General features: G+C 54.1%; 6 protein-coding genes across 6 annotated transcripts; 4 read left to right on the top strand and 2 right to left on the bottom strand.

The window, feature by feature from the left end:
• The first annotated feature begins 8,652 nt into the window (after nt 1-8,652).
• On the top strand, nt 8,653-9,065 carry BO66DRAFT_84992 (uncharacterized protein). Its single transcript, XM_025653653.1, has one exon. It carries the CDS (start codon nt 8,805-8,807, stop codon nt 9,018-9,020), a length of 216 nt encoding a protein of 71 aa, XP_025504088.1. The 5' UTR covers nt 8,653-8,804; the 3' UTR covers nt 9,021-9,065.
• Nucleotides 9,066-9,675: 610 nt separating this feature from the next.
• On the top strand, nt 9,676-12,038 carry BO66DRAFT_391780 (putative NAD+ kinase). The gene is made up of 5 exons (XM_025647338.1): nt 9,676-10,010; nt 10,062-10,106; nt 10,184-11,159; nt 11,224-11,500; nt 11,562-12,038. Exons 2-5 carry the CDS (start codon nt 10,083-10,085, stop codon nt 11,743-11,745), a joined length of 1,461 nt encoding a protein of 486 aa, XP_025504089.1. The 5' UTR covers nt 9,676-10,010; nt 10,062-10,082; the 3' UTR covers nt 11,746-12,038.
• An 812-nt stretch (nt 12,039-12,850) lies between these two features.
• On the top strand, nt 12,851-14,521 carry BO66DRAFT_391781 (trafficking protein particle complex subunit 5). The gene is made up of 2 exons (XM_025647339.1): nt 12,851-13,464; nt 13,583-14,521. Exons 1-2 carry the CDS (start codon nt 13,154-13,156, stop codon nt 14,076-14,078), a joined length of 807 nt encoding a protein of 268 aa, XP_025504090.1. The 5' UTR covers nt 12,851-13,153; the 3' UTR covers nt 14,079-14,521.
• Nucleotides 14,262-16,341, bottom strand: BO66DRAFT_391782 (microfibrillar-associated 1 family protein). Its single transcript, XM_025647340.1, has one exon. The coding sequence runs from the start codon at nt 16,103-16,105 to the stop codon at nt 14,549-14,551; it is 1,557 nt and encodes a 518-aa protein (XP_025504091.1). The 5' UTR covers nt 16,106-16,341; the 3' UTR covers nt 14,262-14,548.
• Nucleotides 16,342-16,641: 300 nt separating this feature from the next.
• On the top strand, nt 16,642-17,454 carry BO66DRAFT_349401 (putative ssDNA binding protein Ssb3; the record flags this gene model as incomplete). The annotated part of the gene is made up of 3 exons (XM_025644678.1): nt 16,642-16,881; nt 16,971-17,025; nt 17,092-17,454. 3 exons carry the CDS (start codon nt 16,642-16,644, stop codon nt 17,163-17,165), a joined length of 369 nt encoding a protein of 122 aa, XP_025504092.1. The 3' UTR covers nt 17,166-17,454.
• BO66DRAFT_85087 (putative GATA transcription factor (Ams2)) lies at nt 17,442-21,734 on the bottom strand. Its single transcript, XM_025653654.1, has 4 exons — nt 21,340-21,734; nt 21,117-21,270; nt 19,095-21,058; nt 17,442-19,042 (listed from the first exon to the last, which is right to left on the bottom strand). Exons 1-4 carry the CDS (start codon nt 21,377-21,379, stop codon nt 17,691-17,693), a joined length of 3,510 nt encoding a protein of 1,169 aa, XP_025504093.1. The 5' UTR covers nt 21,380-21,734; the 3' UTR covers nt 17,442-17,690.
• Nucleotides 21,735-21,934: the final 200 nt, after the last annotated feature.

Here is a 21,934-nt window from a genome sequence, read left to right on the forward strand (position 1 = left end):
CGAAACAAGCAAACCCGATAACGCAAAACCAAGATGCGATGCCAAGGAACCAAAGAATCGGGGGCGGTGCCTTATCATTTCATGACATTCTCCACAGGAACAGGGACAAGAGAGAGCCAGCCCACCTACTGTTTGAATTCGGTAACCTTTTTTTACGGAGTACATAATCTCGGTATATGTATAGCTTCCACTTGTCCATCGATGAATGAGGTTCGTGTCCGTTCGAAGTACTGCAACTCAACATTGTCGAGTTGCAGATCAGATCACATGTATCATCCAGAAGCCATCCCCAAATCTCATGCCGAAATGTACGAGTGTGGGCTTCGATCGGCGGTTGTACTTACACGTAGTAAGACGCGCCAGAAAAATTAAGAAGCGAAGAAACATAAGCAAGTAAATCCGGCCCCGGCCTGCCGACTATTTTGTTTTGATTGGGTTGAGGGGGGGGACTCAAAATACCTTCACCGAAAGAATGACAGGAGAGGGAGAGAGACACAGTAAGTCACCCTACGGAGTACTGAAGGAGGGGATTCATTTGAAGGGCGGCGGGGCCCAAAAAAAAAAGCGTTAAGTTATCTAGAGGGAGAGCAGAGCGGGAACTTCGGCAATCAAGGAGAATGACAACATTCTGGCATAACTTCAAAGGAATTGCTTAATCCACTCTCCCCTCCTTCCCCTTCACCCCTGCGAAAATGAAATGCAATGTGGTGGTGGTGATGATGAGATTTAGAGTAAAGGGAATCAGTTATAGGGCTTTGTGACCAGTCAGACGGACGGACTGCCACTCAAACTAAATCATAGCTTAGCTGTTCATTAGTTAGTCATTGTCTGAGTACGGGTGCCGCCCATCCCATTATGGCGAGTTTTCGCGGCTGCAACGCCCCGCAGTGAAGTCTCCGTGCAAATGACTGCCACGCTATGTAATCCATACCGGTAGTAATAATGGGTTTGGGTCTAATGTTCAACCGATGAGCGAGAGTCTAGTTAGTTTGCACTTGATATGCACATTGAACAAAGGGGGCGGGAGGCGGAGGATTATCCCATTGACTTAGTTGTACAGTACCTACTGTACTACTCTATGACCACGGATAGCGTTTGTAGAGGGCTTCAATGTAGTGCTTACACCTCATGGGCAGGATGAGCCGATGGAGACCATTTCCAGAACAAGGGTTGATACCGGACTGGGACGGATTTTCCACGGAGCTTTACCACTTCCAGTTTAGAGCCCGGGAAGACCCCCGTCCAGAGCCCAGGTACAGGAACTTGAAGGCTGAACTTGAAGGTTCTTTCTCAGCACCTGGCAGGCTCCTTCTTGTGCTGGTAGCCGATTTGGGCCTTTTTTTGAGGGACATTTTAATTTTTTCTCTCTCTTTTTGTTTTTTCTTTTTTTTGCCCAGTCACCCCGTTTCTGTCTTCCGCTTTCGACCCTCTCTGCCTGGAAAATTGGTCTTCAAAAGCAAAAGTGCCTAACCCTGCGTGCATCGGGCCAAAGGGTAAGGGGTAGCAGACCTTCCCGCTAGTAATCAAGAGCGAGCATTCCGCATTTTCGTGACTGGTGATCAGCCTGGTGAAACCACATCATCGACCTTCAACTGACTTACAAGGGCTGGGTGAATGAAGCACAAGCTGTGTGCTGTGGTTGAAACCTGTCCCTGTTCCGAGCCCATGTCCTCAGCCCAGCTCCCCGGGGAGAGAGGCGTTGTTGGGGTTTAGTCACTTCACCTGGGCTGAAACTAAGGTAGAAAGAAGCAAACGGCCGAATGAAAAGGGCCCCAGAATGATATTCAGACCAGTAAAAAGAAAAAAAAAAAAAAAAAAAAAACCTCCGTGCGACGGCTTGGGCGGTTGTAATCTAGACTAGACTACATCATATCATTGATGGCTGAACGCAAGTGATCGGACAATTGAGATCATCGCCTAGCTCTGACTACAAATCAGAGGCCGGAGATTACAGGGAGGGGCCATCGGAACGCATGTGCAGGGCCCACTCGACTGCAGGGGACGGACGGTGCAAAGAGGGAAGAAAAAGAGACGAACAAGATTCCAGAAGGTCAGGGGTCAGCTTTTGTTTTCTCTCGGATGGGGCTTAGAGGGGCAAAAAAGGGAAATTCCCACAGTAATAATGGATCAAAAGGGAAGAAAGGGAAAAAAATGGCCGAGGTTGAGAAAATGAGGCCATTTTAGTGCAAGTGGATCTCTCTCTCGTCTGTCTCCGAATCTCCGTCCTCACCGCGGCAGTCGGCCGGGGTTTCCTAAGACTTTTTCAGCTGACTTAGCTGACTTTTTTTTTTATCTCCTTTCCCGCCGTGTTAATGAGTTGGCTGAAAACGGATGGGAAATTAGTCAGATTGCCAACGTGATCCAGCCTAGACTGAGGTAGACTGGAGGCCCGGGGCCATGTATCAGTACTAACTCGGGACTCCCACTGCAGTAGGGGATCCCTTGGCTGTCACTATTGCTTTGGGGTATACGTACGTATACACCAGTACTGTGTACCACCGTACACCATAGCGTTTCTAGCCAGTTTTCTATCGAGCATTCCGCATTCCGTACTTGATATTAGAGGTGTACGGAGTACAAGCAGGGGAGCTCAGCAGGTCAGCTCACCTCAGCGCAAGACCTGTGGTATACTCTATGCATCTCGTGAAAAGTGTATGATAAGTTACTTGAGATGGGCGTGTTGTACTGTACTCAAAGAGTACTTCATCGACCATGCTGATCATTACCGACAGAAGACCCGCTACTCCGCTATCGCAAACAGCCGAGCGCAGTCTGGAGACTAAAGATCGGGCGCAACAATTACAGCCCTGCGTTGGCGTTGATTGTCTATGCTTTTGGCGCTTACTGGGAAATACTCATAGTACTGGGCAACTTACCGGTAGTGCTTAGGTTTCAAGCAGCCAAGGGGGCGGATCATTCTTGACGGTGGAAGGTACCGTATATCGCCATCGATGCGGATGTTGCTGCTACCGTCTGCATCATGATTGGGTTAAGACGCAGACGAAATCTAACTGTGGAGAAGGGTGCTATGCCAATCTTTATCGATCTCCTGTACAGTTGACCTTTCCTTTGTCGAGATCCGAGCTCTGTGACGCTGCTCTCAATCAAATGGCGGTTATCATTATCAGGGTGGCAAGGATGAGCTATGGAGATATGGGGATGGTCGCCCGAAATATCGACCCTCGGATAACTCGATCAGAAGGCATGCTGCTGTGCTACTGGTCTCAAGACTCTACTCCTGAAACAAACACTGGGATTGGAGATTACCCAAACAACCAACAATTGATCGATCTGCACGGTGCCCTAGCTTCTCCATAATCCGACCGACGCCTGATTCATGTACTCGGCTCGATTCAGAAACCAGCAAAGTAGCGGTCGCCGCCCGGGAAACAGAACTAAATGCTGTATGGAGTAACCTTGGCAGGATCGACCAACGACCAACTACTTACTGACTGACCTGTACCTAAGGAGGAGACGAAGATCGCAGTTTGGCGGGTCTTTTGTCGTCTTTAATCACGCCTCTCACCACGAGTCACAAGAGTGAGATAAATTGTCTTAGCTTCGTCGCCTCGGTTGTTCGCGCTTTCAGTTGTTTATTGCTGCTACGTACTATAATCCATAGTAGCACTAGTCATTAACTGCTCCGTATAGTCTAGTGGCTTCGTATCAGGCCCGAGCGCCCTTCCGCAGGACAAGCGAAATACACATTCAGCGTTCATCAAACTTCCCCATCTGAGTGGCATGGAAGGCTTCGCTGTATATCTGATACACCATTTACGATGCCAGCACGGTAGGCCAGCTTACTGGTTGCTATTCCCAGAGCCTCGCAGACTGCAATGTGTTGGTTGTCAGGTTCAGTCGGCATTCAAGCCTCTCTGCCGCTCCCTTGCCTTGCCAAACGAAGGAGAACAAGAGGCTCCTGCATGGGGCTGCAGCTCGAGCTCAGGTCAATGACTGCAGCGTTGTGGTTGGGACGATCGTGACACCACAGCAAGCTGCACCGTCCATTACTTTGCTTGCTCTCGTGATGGATTTCGACCGTACTAGTGCTCGAAGCTAATCCAACCCTCGCCATCTCCTCAATGACACAGCCCACTGGCTTCTACAACCCTGTTGTTGCTGCCTTCGGCTTGAAAAGGTTTTATGCCAGCGCTGAGGCAAAGCTCTTCGTCCTGAACTGAGAAACAGTAGCCGACCGCAAGCCATGGCCAACGCCACGATGTCTGAAATCGGCATATACGCACCACTGGCTCTCAATCAACAGCCTGGCTCTGTCTGATTACGTAGGGGGTCCGGTCCCAATGCACCACTCAAGTGGGTCTGCCCTGGAGAGAACGCCCCCAGCGATAAGGTGCAGTACACCAGGAGAGTCCAGGGCTGTCTGGCACCGCTGCTCGGACTTCGGACTTCTGCACAAGTCATATGGACCAGCATATACACTATAAGCTGGATGTTGTTGAGAGCCACCAAAGTACCATCAGCCCCCCTCCTGACAAGACAAACAATAATTGACTACCCGCGTTCAACGGTATCTTCATGAGTTACAGATGGGAAAGCATACTATGAAAGGCAATTATCTGCAGGTTGCCATGAGTCAAATGGCATACATACATAGTCCATGCATGCATGCATGTACGGGGACCGAAATAAGGTGTTTTCGGTGTTTTCCGCTCAGCGAATTATGTTCACGGAGAGGGAGGGAAGTAGTAGGATTATGCCCGATGGCAGGCTGACTGCGATCCTCCGGAAAACACCAGACACCTCCCTTGTCTCACCAAGAGGAGAGCCCCCTTTATCTTCAGACGATGCAACCACATAATCAAAGGTGGGTAATGTATGGTCAAGGATAGATGCGATCGACAGTGGCCTGAATGTAATATATGTCCTGTACGTTCTCACACTGGACGCCTGACCATTATTGCTACATAGGTCGGCGCCATGATGGCTGCAGCATTCTTGCTATTATTTACTAGGTACCTAGTTATCATTATTGCATTGTTCAGATCTAGCTAAGCAGGGTCCCCAGGACTCGAGGTAACACAGAATGTGGTCAGTGCTTAGCTTTGTCCTACATGTCATCGGGCCAGTAAGGTGCAGCCAATGAATGTTCCATACTACCGGGGGGAGGGGAGTCTGGAACCCTACCAGGTGCAGTACCTGGTTCCCCAGAAGGTAAGGTAAGGTAGTGGCTGCCAGGATCTATTCGGATTCGGCCTCACCTCGATAAATAAGGATGTCGTCTAAGGTACCAAAAATGGGTGCAGTATATGTATGGAGGGGCCGGGGTGGAATGGCTGTCAGGCCATCATTTCACTCTTCAGTGTGTGACTGTGTCAGGCATGCATAAATTGATGCGGACAAGGGGAGACCACCTGACCGGTTGAGGATTGAGTTAGAGCCGACTCCGTACTAATTGATTACTTGGTATACAACTAACCCAGGAACAGTCTTGAACCGGTGCACATTGCCTTAACTAGGGGCGGTTGCTCCAGCCTAGTCGCCCCCTCCAGTCACCATCATCATCATCATCATCATCACTTTCACCACTGCACTACGGTCACCTCCTCTTCCTGATGTATCAACGTCGTCACACTTGCCATGAAAATGTCTCCGCAGATGCTTACGCGAACAAGCCCCCCAAAGTGGTCTAGGAATAGGAGGGCGCCTGGTTGTTTCACTCCACTCCCAGGTTCCTCTGGCAGCAAGCCGGATCTAATCAGCCGTCCCAAAGCCGCGACTAGACCACTGGGTGGGAATGGAACCCATCTTTTGATTCAGCGGATCCAGAGAACACGATGCTAGCGACGTGACTGCCATTGCAGGGCAACCGCGAAATGGGGACGGGGCAAAGAAAAAAAAGAGAAACGCATCCAAGTGGAAAACACATCCACATTGACAGATCACTATTTAAGGATCGGCCGTAAATCGCACCAGACCCGACGCACCGTGACCCGACTACAGTCAATGATAGTCGCCGCGGTCCCGAGTCCCACCAATGTATTACTCAAACAGGCAACCAAAGTCACAGGGAAACTGGAACAGGAGACCACTCCTTCACTAGCACTGCATTGTTCTTGTTGTTGTTTCTTGTTGGTTTTGCTGCTGTTGAGCAACGCGAGCTGCTGCTGCTGCTGCTCCTTAAGATCCTGGCTGCATTGTCACGGCAGATCGAAGTGGGGAATCGAACTTACTCTGCTGCGTCTCGTTCCCCGTTTGCCGCAGCGAAATTTTTGCGTTCTACTAAGCTCCTGTACTCCCGTACACCGCAGAACGAGGGGGGAATTAGCTGAGGTTTAATTTCCTTTTTCGCCTGAATTTTGCCCCCCTCCCTCACCCCCATTTCCTCCCCGTCAGCGCCCATCACCCAGACTCTCGGACCCTCATTTGCGAGAAATTATTCTCCATCGGCATACAACGGGGTTCGATAGCATGGACTCTATGATCATGCTCCACTTCCTCTGAGCGACTAACGACCAATAGTGACTGTCTATTTGTAGGTAAGATGTCTGACCGTTGTGGTGGACCAGCCTAGTGTGTTCCATTGAGCAAATAATGCGCCAGCCCATCCACCACCATCTTGTCAAACTGAGGAGGGGCAAGCCCACTTTATCACCAAGCCAGCCAGTCTTGCCATGGGATCTGTAAGTTATCTCAGGCTAGTTCGGGGAGGGGCTTTGGATGGTTACCTTGTACGGATAGTCGGCTCGCTCGTCAACACAACCAGAGGGACACTTGGTCTGGCGGTAAAGCCCAATAACCCTACCGGAAGCGGTAAAGTGTTTGGCGATAGATGTCCCTCAATCCTTTCTCTCTCTCTACGCTTAGTCCGGCCCGGAGTCATGCGCTGCATTGGAGACTTTCTCAAGTCTTGGGTTTCAGACTCGCTCTCGCGTCTCTGGCAGGCCTTTTGCTCACACCGCACGCAGTCTGTTCCACCTCCGAGGTCCATGTCACTCATTCACCTCCACTTCGACTCGGATTAACCTTTGGCGTGGGCTGTGTTATTTGAGGCTTTAACCGATTTTTACTACTTCTCTCCTTTCCCCTCTGGTGTGCCGGTCGTCTCCTTCTTCCAACCTAGGACAGGCCAGTCGACTGACTGGGTCTGGAGGATCTTTCGAAGCAGTCCATCATCGTATGGGCAACCGTATTCCATCGGCGACTGGACTGGAGTTCGGAAAGCCACATGGCTGACTATGCGTCCCGCTTCCAACAAGTGGTCCACTCGTCTGGGACTCTTGCTGATTGATTGATTGATCGTTTCGCTGCCGCCGCTTCTGGGGTCGGGGAGAAACGATCATCAAGCAAGGCAAGCGACTGGCGGTCCCAGCCTAAAAGAAAAGAAACATGGAACGAGACATGTCCGAGAGAGGGACCGACGAGGGTTCATCACCTCCTCACTCCCTGATCTAATCCTGGTCCTTGTGTTTTGTCCCCATGAACGGATCCGGCTGTAAAGAGTGGGAGGAGAAGAAGAAAAAAACAAGTTTTGCTAAGGTCTTGTCGGTTCGATAGGTTGGTAGATTAAAGGTCAACACCCTGGTAATCTTCCATCTCTCTCTCATCTGTAAAGTGTAACTAAACGAATGAGGGGCAAATGAAATCACACGGGAGCCGCGGGAGTCTCAAGCAAAAGCAGCAAAGCCACAGAGCCAAAGTAAAGCAATTGAAGTAAACTTAGTCTAACTAGTGATTATTTTAGGGCAGTGGATCCCGGATTATTCGGTGGCTGGCAACATGGCACGTTGTCGGTGGTGATGATCGCTCCAACACTATTCTCATTTCACTTCGGTAAATTGTTTTTGAATTTGTTCTTTTTTTTTCTTCCTTTTTCCAACATTGGATTGAGAGATGAAGTCTGTCTATAGTATGGGTAAAAAGGAGGAGTGGCTGACCGTGGCTTTGGACCGCTCCGCCCAGGGCTAGATCTTGAACCTTAGTCTGTTGAGGGAGTTTATTGAACCTCCCCTAAGTTATCCTATAGGTAGAAAGGCTCAAGGATGTTCGTAGCTCGTTTCTTGTTGATGCTGTGTGCTTCTCATGACGACTTCCCAGAGCCCCCGAGAGAGCCCCGGGCAATGCTCGGTGGGTTGTTCTGGACTAGGCCATGTGCCGTGTGCTTGAATCTTATGGCTTACAGTGTAGTTACGGAGTAGGTGCATTGGGAGGAAGGGAAGACGTTGCAACAAACGATCGATCAATCAATTTCCATTTTTCATGTCTGGTCTCGGTGTCAGGCTGTGGCTGGAATCCGTTCGGCTCCCTGCAGATCCCATGGTGATACGTTACGGATGATGACACAACTCAGACACTGCCTAACAACTGTACGGAGTACGGAGTACTCAAGCAACTTACCCTATACGTCAAGAACTCAGTATCTGAGAATAATGCAGATGGTTATCAACCGTCATCCGGAAGAGACAATGGAAGGAAAGGGAGGGGAAGAGTGGACCCATGCTGTGAACGGACTGCATTGATCACCATGTGGTTCAAGTGGCAACTTCTTCCTATCTTCGCATCCTTCCATCCATCTCCTCCTTTTCCCATGGGGGCATACATACATACATATCCACCTTTGATTGTTAACCAACAACCGGATTCCATTTTCTCTCTCCCTCTATCCATCTCGGATCCAGCACTGCCCGCCCGCCTGCCTTGCCCATCCGTCTCCGATCTCCCGCCTGTGTTCGAGAAACCACCGAACGGATGTTCTTTTTAGGCATCACCATAAACTCTGTAGTCTGTCCGTCTGTCCCCCCTTCGGAGAGCGGAGCAATCGATGATCCCCATCAACGTGAGACAGTATGCGCGTCTCTGGCATTACGTGGACAGTTTTTTTTTTGTTATCCATACGTGTATGCGTAGGTGGATATGGGTGTATGGGTGTGTGTGTGTGTGTAAATGCCGAAATCCTATCGACGATAGCCTCGTGTTCTAATTATAACGGGCGGTTCGCACCAAGTTCGTTGGTTCCCCCATCCAGCTGCCGAGGAGTATACGATTATCTTGACCACTGGTAAACGATTGCTTTGGCCAGCCAGTCAGCCCCAGGTACATACCCCCAGTTCATGGGTAAGTGGCGCTGTAGTTGTGATTGTGTACTCTGCTATCTACCTGGTCACGCAGTAGGAGGGAGCAAGGTCTCTCTCTCTCTCTCTCTCTCTCTCTCTCTCTCGCTTTCTGATGTGTAACGTGAGATGCCGGCAAAGCTTGCTGGTTGAGCTTTGAGGATTTCGGAGGCTTACTGGCCCCCATGCTGCAGGGTCCTGCTGGGGTAAATAAAAGGGAGATTTGTTTGTTTTCTCGGGTTGTGTTTTGAGGCTTTTTGTACGAGTACTATGTACTATGTAGAATGCTTGGCTTGTTTGTTGGTCCTTGGCCATGTATCATGCAAGGCTACATTGAGAATTGCCCGGGTGTGACTCTTGGGGTAGGGTCATTGATATCTGGTGATAATGCTTGTAGCCGGGGTCATGTTTGATTTGTAGATGCTAGGGATTGTTTAGGTGTGGTATTTGAGCCTGTGATTTGGAAGGTTCAAGTTGTGGTTGAACATTGATTGTTGGTGTAGGACAATCGATGCACATACCCCAACCCGGTGCGGAGATACCCGGTGTCAGAAAATATATATCGTTCAACCAGAGAAATGCTCAGCACGGACTCAGAGGGTTGACATGAACACACCAGACACTCCAACAAACATCAATGTCTCCCCCGAGTTCATCACAGATACTCTACATAGCGCTAGACTACAGTTCATCACCACAATAACCACGACTACCCAGCATAAACCATGTTTCGGTCGCGTAGTAGTCAAGTTCGCCGGGACGGTGCAACGACGTCATAACCCGCAGCTACCCCGATTCCGATCGCGACCCTCGACTTCGACATCAGTCGATTCCCAATATTGACAGGCCCTCCAGTCTCAAACCCCCAACAGGCCGTTTGAGTCTCACGAAAAGCCCTTTTGAACCGCGTCGATGGATCTGAGTCCGAAGCAAGGTGGTGCTGTACGTTCTTCAATTGCTGGACACGCCACAGGAAAACTGATTTGAATGCAGGATGGAGGGGTAGATGGCGAGATGGACGACCCGAATCAGCTGGAGGTATTGTTTCCTCCCGTCTCAACCAGCATAAAGCAATGGAACGAATAGAGCTGACTGCATGTGATAAAAAATGCCAGGTTGTACTATACCCCGAGTCCAGCCATCGCCGCAAGTCGTCCCTGGTCATGGCGGACGACCCCAACACCCGCCCCAACCTCTCGTTCCCAGATGAAACCACGGCATGCTTCGTCCATTCCCTGATCGCGGGCGAATGGGGGGACCCGACCAACCGGATCAAGGAGGTCAAGGGCTACACGGCCAAGGACAACGAGGCGTTCAACGAGGAGGGCGCGGCCGCCGACGAGGACAGCGAGAACGACATGACGGTGGCCGAGAAGGCCATGATGCAGTCGCGCCACCTGACCAAGAAGCAGCTCTCGGACATGGCGTGGAACGTGCGCAAGCTGTCGAAGAAGCTGGACAGCGTCAAGCTCCGGCTCACGGTCAAGACCGTGTTCCTGGTGACCAAGGCCGGCGACCAGTCGGTCATCGGCTCGACGCGGGAGGTCGCCCGCTGGCTCCTGTCCCAGGAGCGCGACACGCCGTACACCGTCTACGTGGAGAAGCGCCTGGAGTCGGACCCGGAGTTCGGCGCGGCGCAGCTGCTCCGCGACGAGCCCTCGGCGAGACATCGCCTCAAGTACTGGGACCACGACCTGGCCGCGGAGCGCGCGCACCTGTTCGATTTCGTCATCACGCTGGGCGGCGACGGCACGGTGCTCTTCACCAGCTGGCTGTTCCAGCACGTCGTACCCCCCGTGCTGTCCTTCTCCCTAGGGTCATTGGGTTTCCTGACCAAGTTTGACTTCAACGACTACCAGAACACCCTGACCACCGCCTTCAAGGAGGGCGTCGTGGTCAACCTGCGGCTGCGATTCGAATGCACGATCATGCGCAGTAACCCGCTACCGGACGGCTCGCCGGCGAACGCCAGGAAGCGGGATCTCGTGGAAGAGTTGATCGGGGAGGAGGCCGAGGATACGCTGACCCATAGGCCGGACAAGGTTTTGCAAATATTGAACGATGTTGTCCTGGATAGGGGGCCCAATGCGAGTATGTCCCAATGCGATTCTGATGGCTACTACCGTGATCACCTGCTGACGGGGCTGTTGGCTAGCAATGTCCTCGATTGAGCTGTTTGGCGACGACGAGCACTTCACCACCCTCCTTGCCGATGGCGTCTGTATAGCTACGCCCACCGGGTCAACTGCGTACAACCTCGCAGCTGGGGGCTCTCTATCGCACCCGGATAACCCGGTCATACTGGTGACCGCAATCTGCGCGCACACACTATCATTTCGACCTATTATACTACCAGATACCATCGTCCTTCGCATGGGCGTGCCGTACGATGCCCGAGCTAGTTCGTGGGCCAGTTTCGATGGCAGAGAAAGGTGTGTGTCCTGCAGGCGCGTGCGACGGCTCCTGGGCCCACCGACTAACTTTTGAATATAGGATTGAATTACATCCAGGAGACTACGTGACCGTATCGGCATCACGGTACCCATTTGCCAATGTCCTGCCCAAGGGCCGACGAGGTGATGACTGGGTGCACACGATCTCGAAGACATTAAATTGGAACTCGAGACAGAGGCAGAAATCGCTGGACCCACCCCATGAAGAAAAGGGTGGTAAATAAGCAGCGGCCGTGAGGCTTTACCCAGAAATCCAGCGCTGAACGCATGAACAAAGATTATATACTACGTACGGAGTACTCGACAACATATGGGATTTTACTTTTGTGGGGCGTTTCGCTGCGATACATATGGAAGAAACTCGAAAAGGACATTGTATAGACAAATCCTATCGGTCCTAGATCATTATCTCATGTTCATGACAACAAAAAGCCGGTCGGTAGAATTTCTATGAATAATGGTAAATGACTCGAACGTTTTTTTTCCTGGGCTGTGGAGTGCTGCGGTGAAGTTTTTTTTCTCTCGTCTATCTAGTGTATGGGTCGGAAGGGTTACCGGGGCAGCCTAAGGCTGTGAGGCTGACTATAAAAACCCCCTTCCCGCCCCGAAAATCTTTTCTTCTTCATGCACTTCAACATCCTCAACATCCTCCAGTTGAGCGTGACACACACCATACCACCCACTGCATTCCTTGGGAATTTTATGTGATTTCACTTGGAACATGCAACAGCTGGAGGGTATTCGGATTTTCCTCGGATTCTGCATCATTCTTGACCTGTTTCCGCTGCGCAAGTCAATGAATGATGCGACTAACGCAATGGTAAGCTACCACTATTCCTTTTTTCTATCTGCTTCATGACCAACGGCCCTTTCCCCCTGGGCTCTTATGATGAAAACTTTTCCTACATTCGCAGTTTCCACGCTAGCCGTCGCCATGAACCCATCATATAGACGTGCTCTGTGCGCAATACTTCCTTGGATGTCTGACTTGTTTGGTCGTCTTGGATATTGAATTATCTTACGTGCCATTTTCACGAGCATATGCTAATTTGCTCTGCAGTTTTAGGTTCCAGTTTAGTTTTCGCAGTCTCTGACGGTGCCCTTCATCGGAGAAGGGAAATCAATGAAAATTCTGAATATTTATCTGAAAGATTTTTTTTGGATCGGTTCTCATTGCTGTAGATTGTAGATTGTAATTTGTAGTTTGGCTCTTGTCTCGTAATGGCTGTGGCTGCGTCGGGCTTCAGTAGTAAGCAAGCAGTGACCCCGGAATGAGAGGTTTATATGCTCTGGAGGCCATCTCCGGAGCTGCGAAGCCAGCCGACTGGATGAAGCTATCCCCCGAATTGCGTCCCGAGCATCTGCACCTCCCCGTAAGGCCACTCCATCCAACCCAAGCACAAGCACAAGCACAATCACCAAACCACTCACACCCATACACCCTCCAAAACCCACACCTCCAAACGACCAATACACCACCAGCATGAGACATTGAACCCGATCCTCTCGACAGAGACCCCCAGCCTGTCGATAATAGTCCCTTTCCCGCATGAACCGAACAAACCACCCTGCCACCTTAGTCCCCTCCCCTCGGACAATCCACAGACAACACCACACAAAGACACAATCACAATGGCCCAACAACCCCCGCGCCACGCCGCCATGCTCTCCCTGAGCAACAGCAACAGCACCTCCAATTTCTCCTCCACGACGACGACCAGCACCGAACGACCGCTCCAATCCCAAACCCACACACACCTGCCGACGCCCTCGCAATCCAGCACGGGCCTGCGCGTCCCCTCCAACCGGAAAACCATCTACGACCGCCATCTCAACCGCAGCCGGAATGCGGAACTCAGCCGGGCGAGCTTCGCCTTCCTGTTCGGCGAGATGGTCACCTACGCTCAGCGCCGGGTCACGGGGATCCAGGATCTGGAGAGACGGTGAGTTGCGTCGCACTTCCCCTGTCCCCGCCGTCTTGGTGTCAGGTACATGCATATATACATACGGCAAGGAACACCCCCCCTCAGACGCACACGCTGATTTGATGCGGGGAGACAGACTCAACGAACAAGGCTACCCGCTCGGCCTCCGGCTGCTGGACCTCCTCTTCTACCGCACGGTGTCCGGGTCGAGCTCCTCGTCGGCGCTGTCGAGCAGCTCCTCCACCTCGGCCTCGCCGCCCAACCGGCCGCTCCGCATCCTGCCCCTGTTGCACCTCATCCACGGGCCCCTGTGGCGGCTGCTGTTCACCCGCCCCGCCGACGCCCTCGAGCACTCCGTCTCCCCCGACACCCCCAACGAGTACATGATCACCGACAACGACCCGCTGGTTAACACCTACATCAGCGTGCCCAAGGAGATGAGCATGCTCAACTGCGCCGCCTTCGTCGCCGGCATCATCGAGGGCGTCTGCGACGGCTGCGGCTTCGAGGCCAAGGTCACCGCCCACAACCAGCCCACGGAGATGTGGCCCAGTCGGACGATATTCCTGCTGCGGTTCGGGGAGAGCGTGATGGAGCGGGAGAAGGTCTTGGAGCGGGCGGGTGTGAAATAGTTTGGGTTTCTGCAGGAAGGGGGCAGCCAGTGACTGGGGCCTGTACGGTTGATCGATGATGGCTCGCAGCTTATGACTAACTACTTGCTGGGATGCGGATGTTGTTGCGGTGGTGGGGTTTGGGGCATATCGGGTTCACGTCTACGCTCTGGTATTGCTGGCTGGGCTGTGTGATACGCTAGAAGCGGATTTGATCTAGATGTGGCCGTCGGCGTTGCGGCGTGATGCTCCTTAGGCGAGGCAATGACGAGGTGCACCGAGTGTACATCCAGCAAAATGTCCTTCACTTGGTTGTGCATCCCGTCGAGGTATGATACATGCCGCCATGCTGAGGAACCTTATATAACACAAGAGGGGAAAGAAACGTCGATTTCCCACATGCAAAGCTCCCCCCCAATCCGTGCTCTCAGATACCCAAGAACGCCAATAAAAATTAGAAATACCATGTTCATTGCAAGCCGAACCTCCGGCTAGTCCGATCTCGCATCCTCTGTTCGTCTCCGTTTCTCCCGATCGTCGTAGGGCGAGGGACTGCGCTTCCTGCGACTGCCTCCATCCGGCCTGTAGCGGTCTGCCGAGCGATCGCGGCTCCGTCGCCTCTCCCTCCGGTCTCCATACCGGTCTCTGCGGGGAGAGTAGGACCTCGACCTGGATCGCCGCCTCTCGCGCACCACCGACGCATTGGCGCCTGTGGGACCCCTGGGCCGCTCGTCCGGCATGAATCTCTCATCAGTAACCCCGAGCGGCGCATCCTCCCTCCTCCGCTGCCCGCCGCCAAAGCGGCTGCTGACCCCATCGCCAAAACGACCCGTATCCTCCGACCGCAGATCCTTGTACCGGGTGCGACCTTTCTTGCCCAGCTTCGTCATATCGCGGATCTGCATGTACTCGGGCAGGGTCTCGCGGGCGACGTCGTCGACGAAGCGGGCGCCCATGGCATTGCGCTGGTCGAGCCCCTCGCGCTCGACGTCGTCGCGGAAGAAGGCGCCCTTGTGGAAGTAGCGCTGCAGGTAGCCGGCCTGGCCGCGCGCGGCCTCCTTCTCCTGCTTCTGGCGGGCCAGGAAGGCGCGGTCCTCGCGCTCGCGCTCCTCGGCCGTCAGCTCGCGGCGCCGCTCGATCTCCTCGCGCTCCTTCTCGGCGACCTCGATCGCCTCGCGCTCGCGCTTCACGCGCCTCAGCTCGCGCAGCTTCCACGCCGCGTACTCGGCCTCCGGGTCCTTGCCGTCCGTGTCGTCGATCGCCTCCTCCTCCGCGACCTCCAGCTCGTCGTCGTCCCACGCCCGGTTCGCGGCGCTGCGCGCGATCGCCTCCTTCTCGAGTTGCTCGCGCACCAGCGCGTCCGCTTTCTCCTGCCGCTGGGCGCGGCGGGCCTCCGCGTCCGCGGCCGAGTCGGCGTGATGGTCGGGTCGGGTTTGGGTTTCGGGAGTGGCGGCGGCGTTCGCGGTGCGCTGGTTCTTTTTGATGAACGTCGGCCGCAGGAGGACTCGGCGCGGGGTTTCTTCTTCTGACGAACTTTCCTCTTCGGATTCTGATTCCGATTCCGATTCCTCCTCTGATTCTTCCTCCACCTGCGCCCCCTTCGTCACACCCCCTCTCGAAACAGAACCAGAACCAGAACCAGAAGCAGCAGTAGAAGTAGCACTCGAAACCCCAGCTCCAGCTCCATCGCCAGCAACAGAGCCCCCCACTTTCCTTTCTGCATCCTCCTCCTCCTCATCCTCCGTAACAAACCCCTCTTCATCCTCCTCAGCTTCCGCTTCCTCAAACCTCACCCCCTTCACCCCAGCCGCCCCAGCGGGAAAAGAACTAGCCTTGGGTGGGGGTTTAGCCAACGCCGCCGCCCTCCGGCGCTGCTCCTCGCGACGACGGCGCTCTTCCTGCTCTTTTTGTTGCTGTTCCTCCTCATCTTCCTCGTCCTCGTCGTCGGACGAAGGCTCTTCGGCGATCGGCTTGCCGGGGCGGTAGCGGCTCGGTCGTTGGGGGTTGGCGGTCATGCCGCGGTGGTGGGAGGGGAGGGGGGGTGGCATGTTTGTTTGCCTTCAGCTTGGGCCTTGGGCCTTGGGCCTTCTGGGTGTGTGGTGTGTAGTGTGTGGTGTGTGGTGTGGGTGGTTGATCGGTTGATTGGGGTTGGAGGAGGAGGTGTAGCCGCTGGTAAATAAAGGACCCTGTAATGCGAAGCTGGAGTATAGGTAAGTAGTGGAGTGTCAAGCCCAGCCAGTAACTTAAGTTAACTTTACCCGGGAAAGCTGCTTTTCCAGGTGCAGCGCCGGCCGTAGCCTTACATCGTAAGGCACCGAGGCAGCAGCCACAAGTTACCCCAAGCCGAACCAGGTTTTCTTTCCGAGCGGTGGATAGTAAGATGTGGTAAGTCACGTGCCTTCGCGTCACGCGCGGCGCGACGGCGATAAGTCCATCTCTCCATCAAGCCAGCCAGTGACTATAACCTCGCCCCAGTCCAACACATTACCTAGTACAGTACACCTCACACCACCCCTTCTCGGACACATACAATACAACACCCCCAACCCCCGATCTACTCCATCATCCACCGAACCCTGAAAAGATGTCCCTCCAAACCCCCCGCGTCCTCCCCGCCCACCTGCACGCCTTCCACCCCTCCTCCTCGACCACCAGCAAACACACCGTCCGCATCCTGGGCACCGTCTCCGCCCTGCGCGGCGACACCGCCACCCTCACCTGCGGCGGCTCGGGGGACGTCACGATCATCCTGAAGCCCGACTCGCATCTGCAGATGGGGAAGTTGGTCGAGGTGATTGGGAAGGTGACGGATTTGAATGAGGGGGTGCGGTTCTTCTTCCCCTTCTTCTTTCCTTGGGGTGAAGACCCTGGGTTTTACGTGGGCGATGCTGACGACTTGTCTCTCTGGTGTAGGGCGTTGGGATCCGATTGCTCGGCGTGACGGATTTGGGGGATCCGGCGGATTGTGGTAGGTTTCTCGCCCCCGGTTTCTGCAGTGTTGGGCGAAGGGCTGGCGTGGGCTGATCGGTTGTAGATTACAAGATCTATGAGCAGGTGGTCAACGCCACGCATAAGCTGAAGGCGATTTTCTATGATTCGAATGAGTGAAGTGAGGTGGAGAGGTGGTGATGAGGTTGAGGTTGAGGTCGAGTGATATACCCCTGTTGCGGTTGAGGATTGGAGGGAGAGTGCATGTTGTTGTTGTTGTTCCAATAAATAATATGGTATTAATTGTCTGTTCGGGGTTGAAACCTTGAAGGACAGAGAGTAGGTGTAAGCCTGGTCGGGTCGGACGTGAGATCTACGGAGTACAGACCAAGAAGTCAATCAAGCTAGACAAGCACATCCAATTCTACACGCCGATAAGTAGAAGACTCAATTGATTATTTCATTGTTGTGGCCGAAACCTGGTATCTACTGTGGTATCTTAATCCTATCCTATCCTATCCCAATCCTCCCATCCCTCCCATTGAATAGCAAATACAAAACAAGGATCTGTTCAGGAACAAACCCACAGAATAAAGCCAAACAATGCACTCGATCATATGCATCCACCGAACGCCATCGCTAAACACATCACAAAAAGGAATTCGAACGAATGTTGCGTCTCGTCAAATAAAGTAAAGAAAATCATTACACATCAGTGGCACTCGGCTGCGCCTCGTGCCCAGTGCCGGACTCCGCAGCCTTGTCTTTGACACCCAGTGCCGGCACTGTCTCAGGATTGATGGCGTCGGAGCTGAAGAATCCGGAATCGAGCACGTTCGTTTCCACATAATTGAAGATATCAAACTGGTTGGCCTTCTGGAGCTCCGGGTCAGCCATGAGCGCGTTGAGCAGATCCCGCGGATCGTCCCCACTCGCCCCCGAGTCTCCGTTGGCCGCCTCGCCCTCAGATCCAGTGGGAGAAACATAATCGGACGGAATCCAGTCAGGCCAGCTGTTGCCCGCAGCACACTTGTCGATTCCGAACAGTGCGTCCGTGGCTGCGGCCGAAGGCGCGTCGGAGAAGATGTCAACGATCATGTTGTCCACCCCCTCAAAACCGCCGAAAGTGTTGACAGGCAGCTGAAGGTCACTCAGCGTCAATCGAGCCTGCTTCGGGGTCTTGTGCTGACGCGGCATGGGGCCAGGGCTGCTCTGGATCCGCTGAAGTCTTTGCGCAGTGAGTCTGGTAGGGGACGTATCCGCAGCGACTCCTCTCCGTGCCTTCGCTGAAGGTGAGATGCACGGCAGGGAAAGGCGCTTCTCGCTCAACAGACCCGACCGCTGATTGCGTCGCCGAGGGGTCGGGCTCACGGGCACGTCGAATCCGAAACTCGGGCTCTCAAAGAGTGCGTCCAGATTAGTCGCAGTCTGGTTCTCTTTGTCGTCAGCCGGCTTTTCGGCCGCCCGAGAACTGCGGGGGCTGCGGCGTGGGCTGTTGACGCTTGAGTCACCCAATGCTCTCAACGGTCCGCTTTCATTGTGGGAGTTAGGAAAAAGCACTCTTCTCACTGACTTGGGAGTAAGAGCATTCTCGCCCGCCGCCGGAGCATTGCGCCCCACCACGTTTCTCGCAGGGCTAGACTGGATGGCGTCGCGGAGAGCAGCCACCGGGTCTTGCTCCTGCCAGCGACTGGCCGCTGTGTCGTTCGACTTGCGCGGCTCCAGGCTGTTGGCACGGCGCCGCTTGGCGGGCTGCTCCTGGGCTCCGTCACGATCCTGCTCATTATTGTTCTCAGCCTCGTTGCTGTCATTATCACCACGGGGAGTGGCATCGTCCACCGCGGGAGAAGAGGCATCGGACGCCCCAGGAGACGATTCGTCCGCTTTGGAGGACTCGGCCCTGGCACGGTGTCTCGTTGCAGGGTTGTTGTTGTTGGTCGAGAGCGGGCCGCCTCCCTTGCGGTTTCTTGGGGGACGCTTTCTCTTGTTGCTGGCGGTCTTGTTCCACTTATTTTCCGGGCGCATGCACTTGAATTTGTGGAGCCAAAGACCACAGGCTTTCCTGGATGTTAGTACAGACGAGGCAGAAGTGGAGCAGGTATTACTTACGGTTGCAAAGAAGGACCTGAACAAAGTCGTTGTCGGTGTCGGCTAGGCTCTTCTTGTAGACCTTGAATTTGATGACCTTCTCTTGATCGTCACGTTCAACAGTCTGCCAAAACAACATGGTGGGATCCTCCGTGAGTTTATTAGCGTCGTCTTCGTTGCCTTCGAACTCTTTCGACCACGCTCTGCGCCAGGTGGGGGTTTCGATGGCACCGCAGTTTTCGCAGTAAGGTGGGACCTGACCGTCGCGAATGCACCGATCGAGGCGTGCCTGAACCTGCCGCAACCGGCGAGCGCCCGTGCCGCTGCGGATTTTGCCATCCTCGAGTACAGGCTGCGGGGCCGGGGTCTCAGCACCATTGTAGTCGCTCATCGGTCCGGTCCAGGCCTGGGAGCTGTGCGTGTTGACATGAGAAGGAAGGATTGGATCGCTGGCGGGAATGGCACTGATCAGCTGCTCGAGTTCACTCTGCGACATGGGTGCAGGTGCAAGTGGTTTGGGAGCCTGTCTCATGCTAGCCCGAGAAGATGGCCTCGAGCCGGCGTTGCTGGCTGGTGCGCGGATTGGAGCGGATGTCCTTTCTTTCCCAGTTTGGTCCGGAGCGTCGCTGGCTGGGAAGTTCTCCATGTTGGTGGGCGCAGTGATCGGCGAGCTGGCATGTACAGCAGGACGGACAATCCGCTTCTCTCTGCCTGCGCCAGTTGAATTGTCCAGAGGGGTGCCGATTTCTTCATCCAGCAGCTCATCCATACCACCACTCATAAAGCCCGAGTCGGCCATGGGCGGAAGGACCGGGCTGGAGCGGCCTGGGAAGCCGCAGTCGAGAACGGGAGGCGACGATGGCATACTGAACGAAGGCTCGAAGAGGCCCTGGTAACGCGACTCAGGGGACTGGTTATCGCCGGCGGGGTGATCATCGCTCATGGGATACGGAGAGGTGTAGGGAGTGTGGAGGGATGACTCGCGGAGCAAGCTGGGAGGAGGACGTGCGCGACGAGTAATTTCATGCGAGTCAGAGATTGGGGTGGGCGGGCGAACAGGCTCCTCATTCGAGTTCTGAGCAGCAGCAATAGCGGGGTTGACCGGAGTAGGGCGATGAATGCGGACAGAGGCTGCGGTGCTGGCGGCGACCCGCAGAGAGCTGGGTTGTCTCTCAATATTCAAGTCGGACTTTCCAGGCCACTCTGCCCGATACAGTTTGGCCCGTTTGCGGGGTTGTTGTTCCGAAGACTCGTCGCCGCTGCCGTAGCCTGATTGAATGGAGCCTCGACGACTGGGGGCGTATCTCGAGTGAGTGGGGAGATCCGAGTCACGCATCGAAGCGCTGGAGCCTGGCCGGATGGCATCGTTGTGTAGACGGTCTTGCTGGTGCTGAAGCTGTTGTGTATGCTCCTGTTGCTGCGCGGGGGTGGGGATTCTGCTCACGGGGCCGAGCGCTGATTGCGCGGGGGAAGCCGAGCGTATCGACGCATTTCCAGTCATTGAGGGTAGCTCCCTTGGCGTCGACCCTTCGCTGAGCAATTGGTGGAACCTCTCAATTCCGGCGTGATCCACCGGTGATGCTATGGGGTCCGGCTGCTGCTCGCGGGGAGACACCAAACCCGGGTTTTGCCGCACAAAACTCGTCCAAGCCTGGGCGTCGAACTCGTGAGGAATGACGTTGCTCAATTCCCGGTACTTCTGCATGCTCTCGAGATAATCGCTCTGCAGGACGGTGGGGACCGGCACCAATCGCAATTTCACCTCCAATGTCTCCTGAGCACCCTTGGAGAATAGACCCAGAACGTTCTTGCACACTCGACCGGTAACCATTGTTTTCGACTGATGGGCGGGGGCGTTGGGGGTGGGAGAAGCCGACGCAAGCACCCACGACAGCATTCCCTGTCCGACCAGAGGCGTCTCATACTCGGAGTAATCGTAGGCGTACACGGTGTAGTCCTGTCCAAGCTTGGCAACCAGTTCCGGGCTGTGACGATGAAAATGAGTACAAAGACCAGGAATCCAGCTCCATCCTTAGCACTCACCTTGCCGAAACAATGGCCTGGATGCATGTTTTCAGCTCAATGACACCGATCTGCAGCTTCTCGTCGAGGGCGGCGGTCTGGATGTCGAGGAGATGGGGCCACCGGGCCAAGCAATTGGTCTTGCTGGACTCGTCAAACGTATAGAGCACCTTCACTAGAAAGGGTGATTTTGGTGAGTTCCTGATTGTGAGGAGTCAGGCAGCAATTGAAGGAATAGACTTACGCCTCATAGGCCGGACGGAAATTCCGTCCTGGGATTCCATGCCACCAGTGCTAGCGAATTGACCATAAGCAGAAACAAGAAACCAGGAGTTGGTCTGAATGAATGGTTGGCGAGAACGAGATTGTTGTAGGCGGCACCGAGTCTAGTAAAAACGAAGGTCGAGTTGAACGAATTGACACTCGAGAGAACGAGCTTCAATGGTCGGTGTCGAAGTTGGAAGCAAGGAAGATTGATCGTGTGGGATTGACCACTCAGAACCGTCCGATAGGCGAGTGCGTCGACCGGGAGAATGCACTGGAATGTATGCACGGCAGGTCGCGGGGAAGGCCCTGAAGGAATGCTAACGCGGGACACTGAATCGTCAAAGGAGGGGAGGCCGTTAAATCTCGAGGCATGGGATGGAAGGTGAAAAGCTCGAAAAGGAGAGTTTTTGCAGGACACCGAAACCCCTTGGTTTATTTTTTTTTCTTCTCTCTCCTCTGCTTCCTCCTCAACAGCTAGTTAATCTGCTGAGATAGGTTGAAGGGGAAGTGAGGTTGGAAAGGGAGAAGGAGAGAGAGGGTGAAAGTGTGTGTGGAAAGCAGGGGAAGAAGAG

The sequence above is a fragment of the Aspergillus aculeatinus genome (genome assembly GCF_003184765.1).
Source record: "Aspergillus aculeatinus CBS 121060 unplaced genomic scaffold BO66scaffold_23, whole genome shotgun sequence".
NCBI lineage: Eukaryota > Fungi > Ascomycota > Eurotiomycetes > Eurotiales > Aspergillaceae > Aspergillus > Aspergillus aculeatinus.

Excerpts from the sequence above, each read along its gene's own strand:
- BO66DRAFT_391780 (XM_025647338.1), top strand. The coding sequence starts at position 10,083 with ATGGACGACCCGAATCAGCTGGAG. Across the intron at positions 10,107-10,183 it reads ACGACCCGAATCAGCTGGAG|GTTGTACTATACCCCGAGTC; the intron begins GTATTGTTTCCT and ends AAAAAATGCCAG. Across the intron at positions 11,160-11,223 it reads GGATAGGGGGCCCAATGCGA|CAATGTCCTCGATTGAGCTG; the intron begins GTATGTCCCAAT and ends GCTGTTGGCTAG.
- BO66DRAFT_84992 (XM_025653653.1), top strand. The coding sequence starts at position 8,805 with ATGCGCGTCTCTGGCATTACGTGGACAGTTTTTTTTTTGTTATCCATA.
- BO66DRAFT_85087 (XM_025653654.1), bottom strand. The coding sequence starts at position 21,379 with ATGGAATCCCAGGACGGAATTTCCGTCCGGCCTATGAGGC. Across the intron at positions 21,271-21,339 it reads TTCCGTCCGGCCTATGAGGC|TGAAGGTGCTCTATACGTTT; the intron begins GTAAGTCTATTC and ends CACCCTTTCTAG. Across the intron at positions 19,043-19,094 it reads TCAGGTCCTTCTTTGCAACC|CCTGTGGTCTTTGGCTCCAC; the intron begins GTAAGTAATACC and ends CATCCAGGAAAG.
- BO66DRAFT_391781 (XM_025647339.1), top strand. The coding sequence starts at position 13,154 with ATGGCCCAACAACCCCCGCGCCACGCCGCCATGCTCTCCCTGAGCAAC. Across the intron at positions 13,465-13,582 it reads ATCCAGGATCTGGAGAGACG|ACTCAACGAACAAGGCTACC; the intron begins GTGAGTTGCGTC and ends GCGGGGAGACAG.
- BO66DRAFT_391782 (XM_025647340.1), bottom strand. The coding sequence starts at position 16,105 with ATGCCACCCCCCCTCCCCTCCCACCACCGCGGCATGACCGCCAACCCC.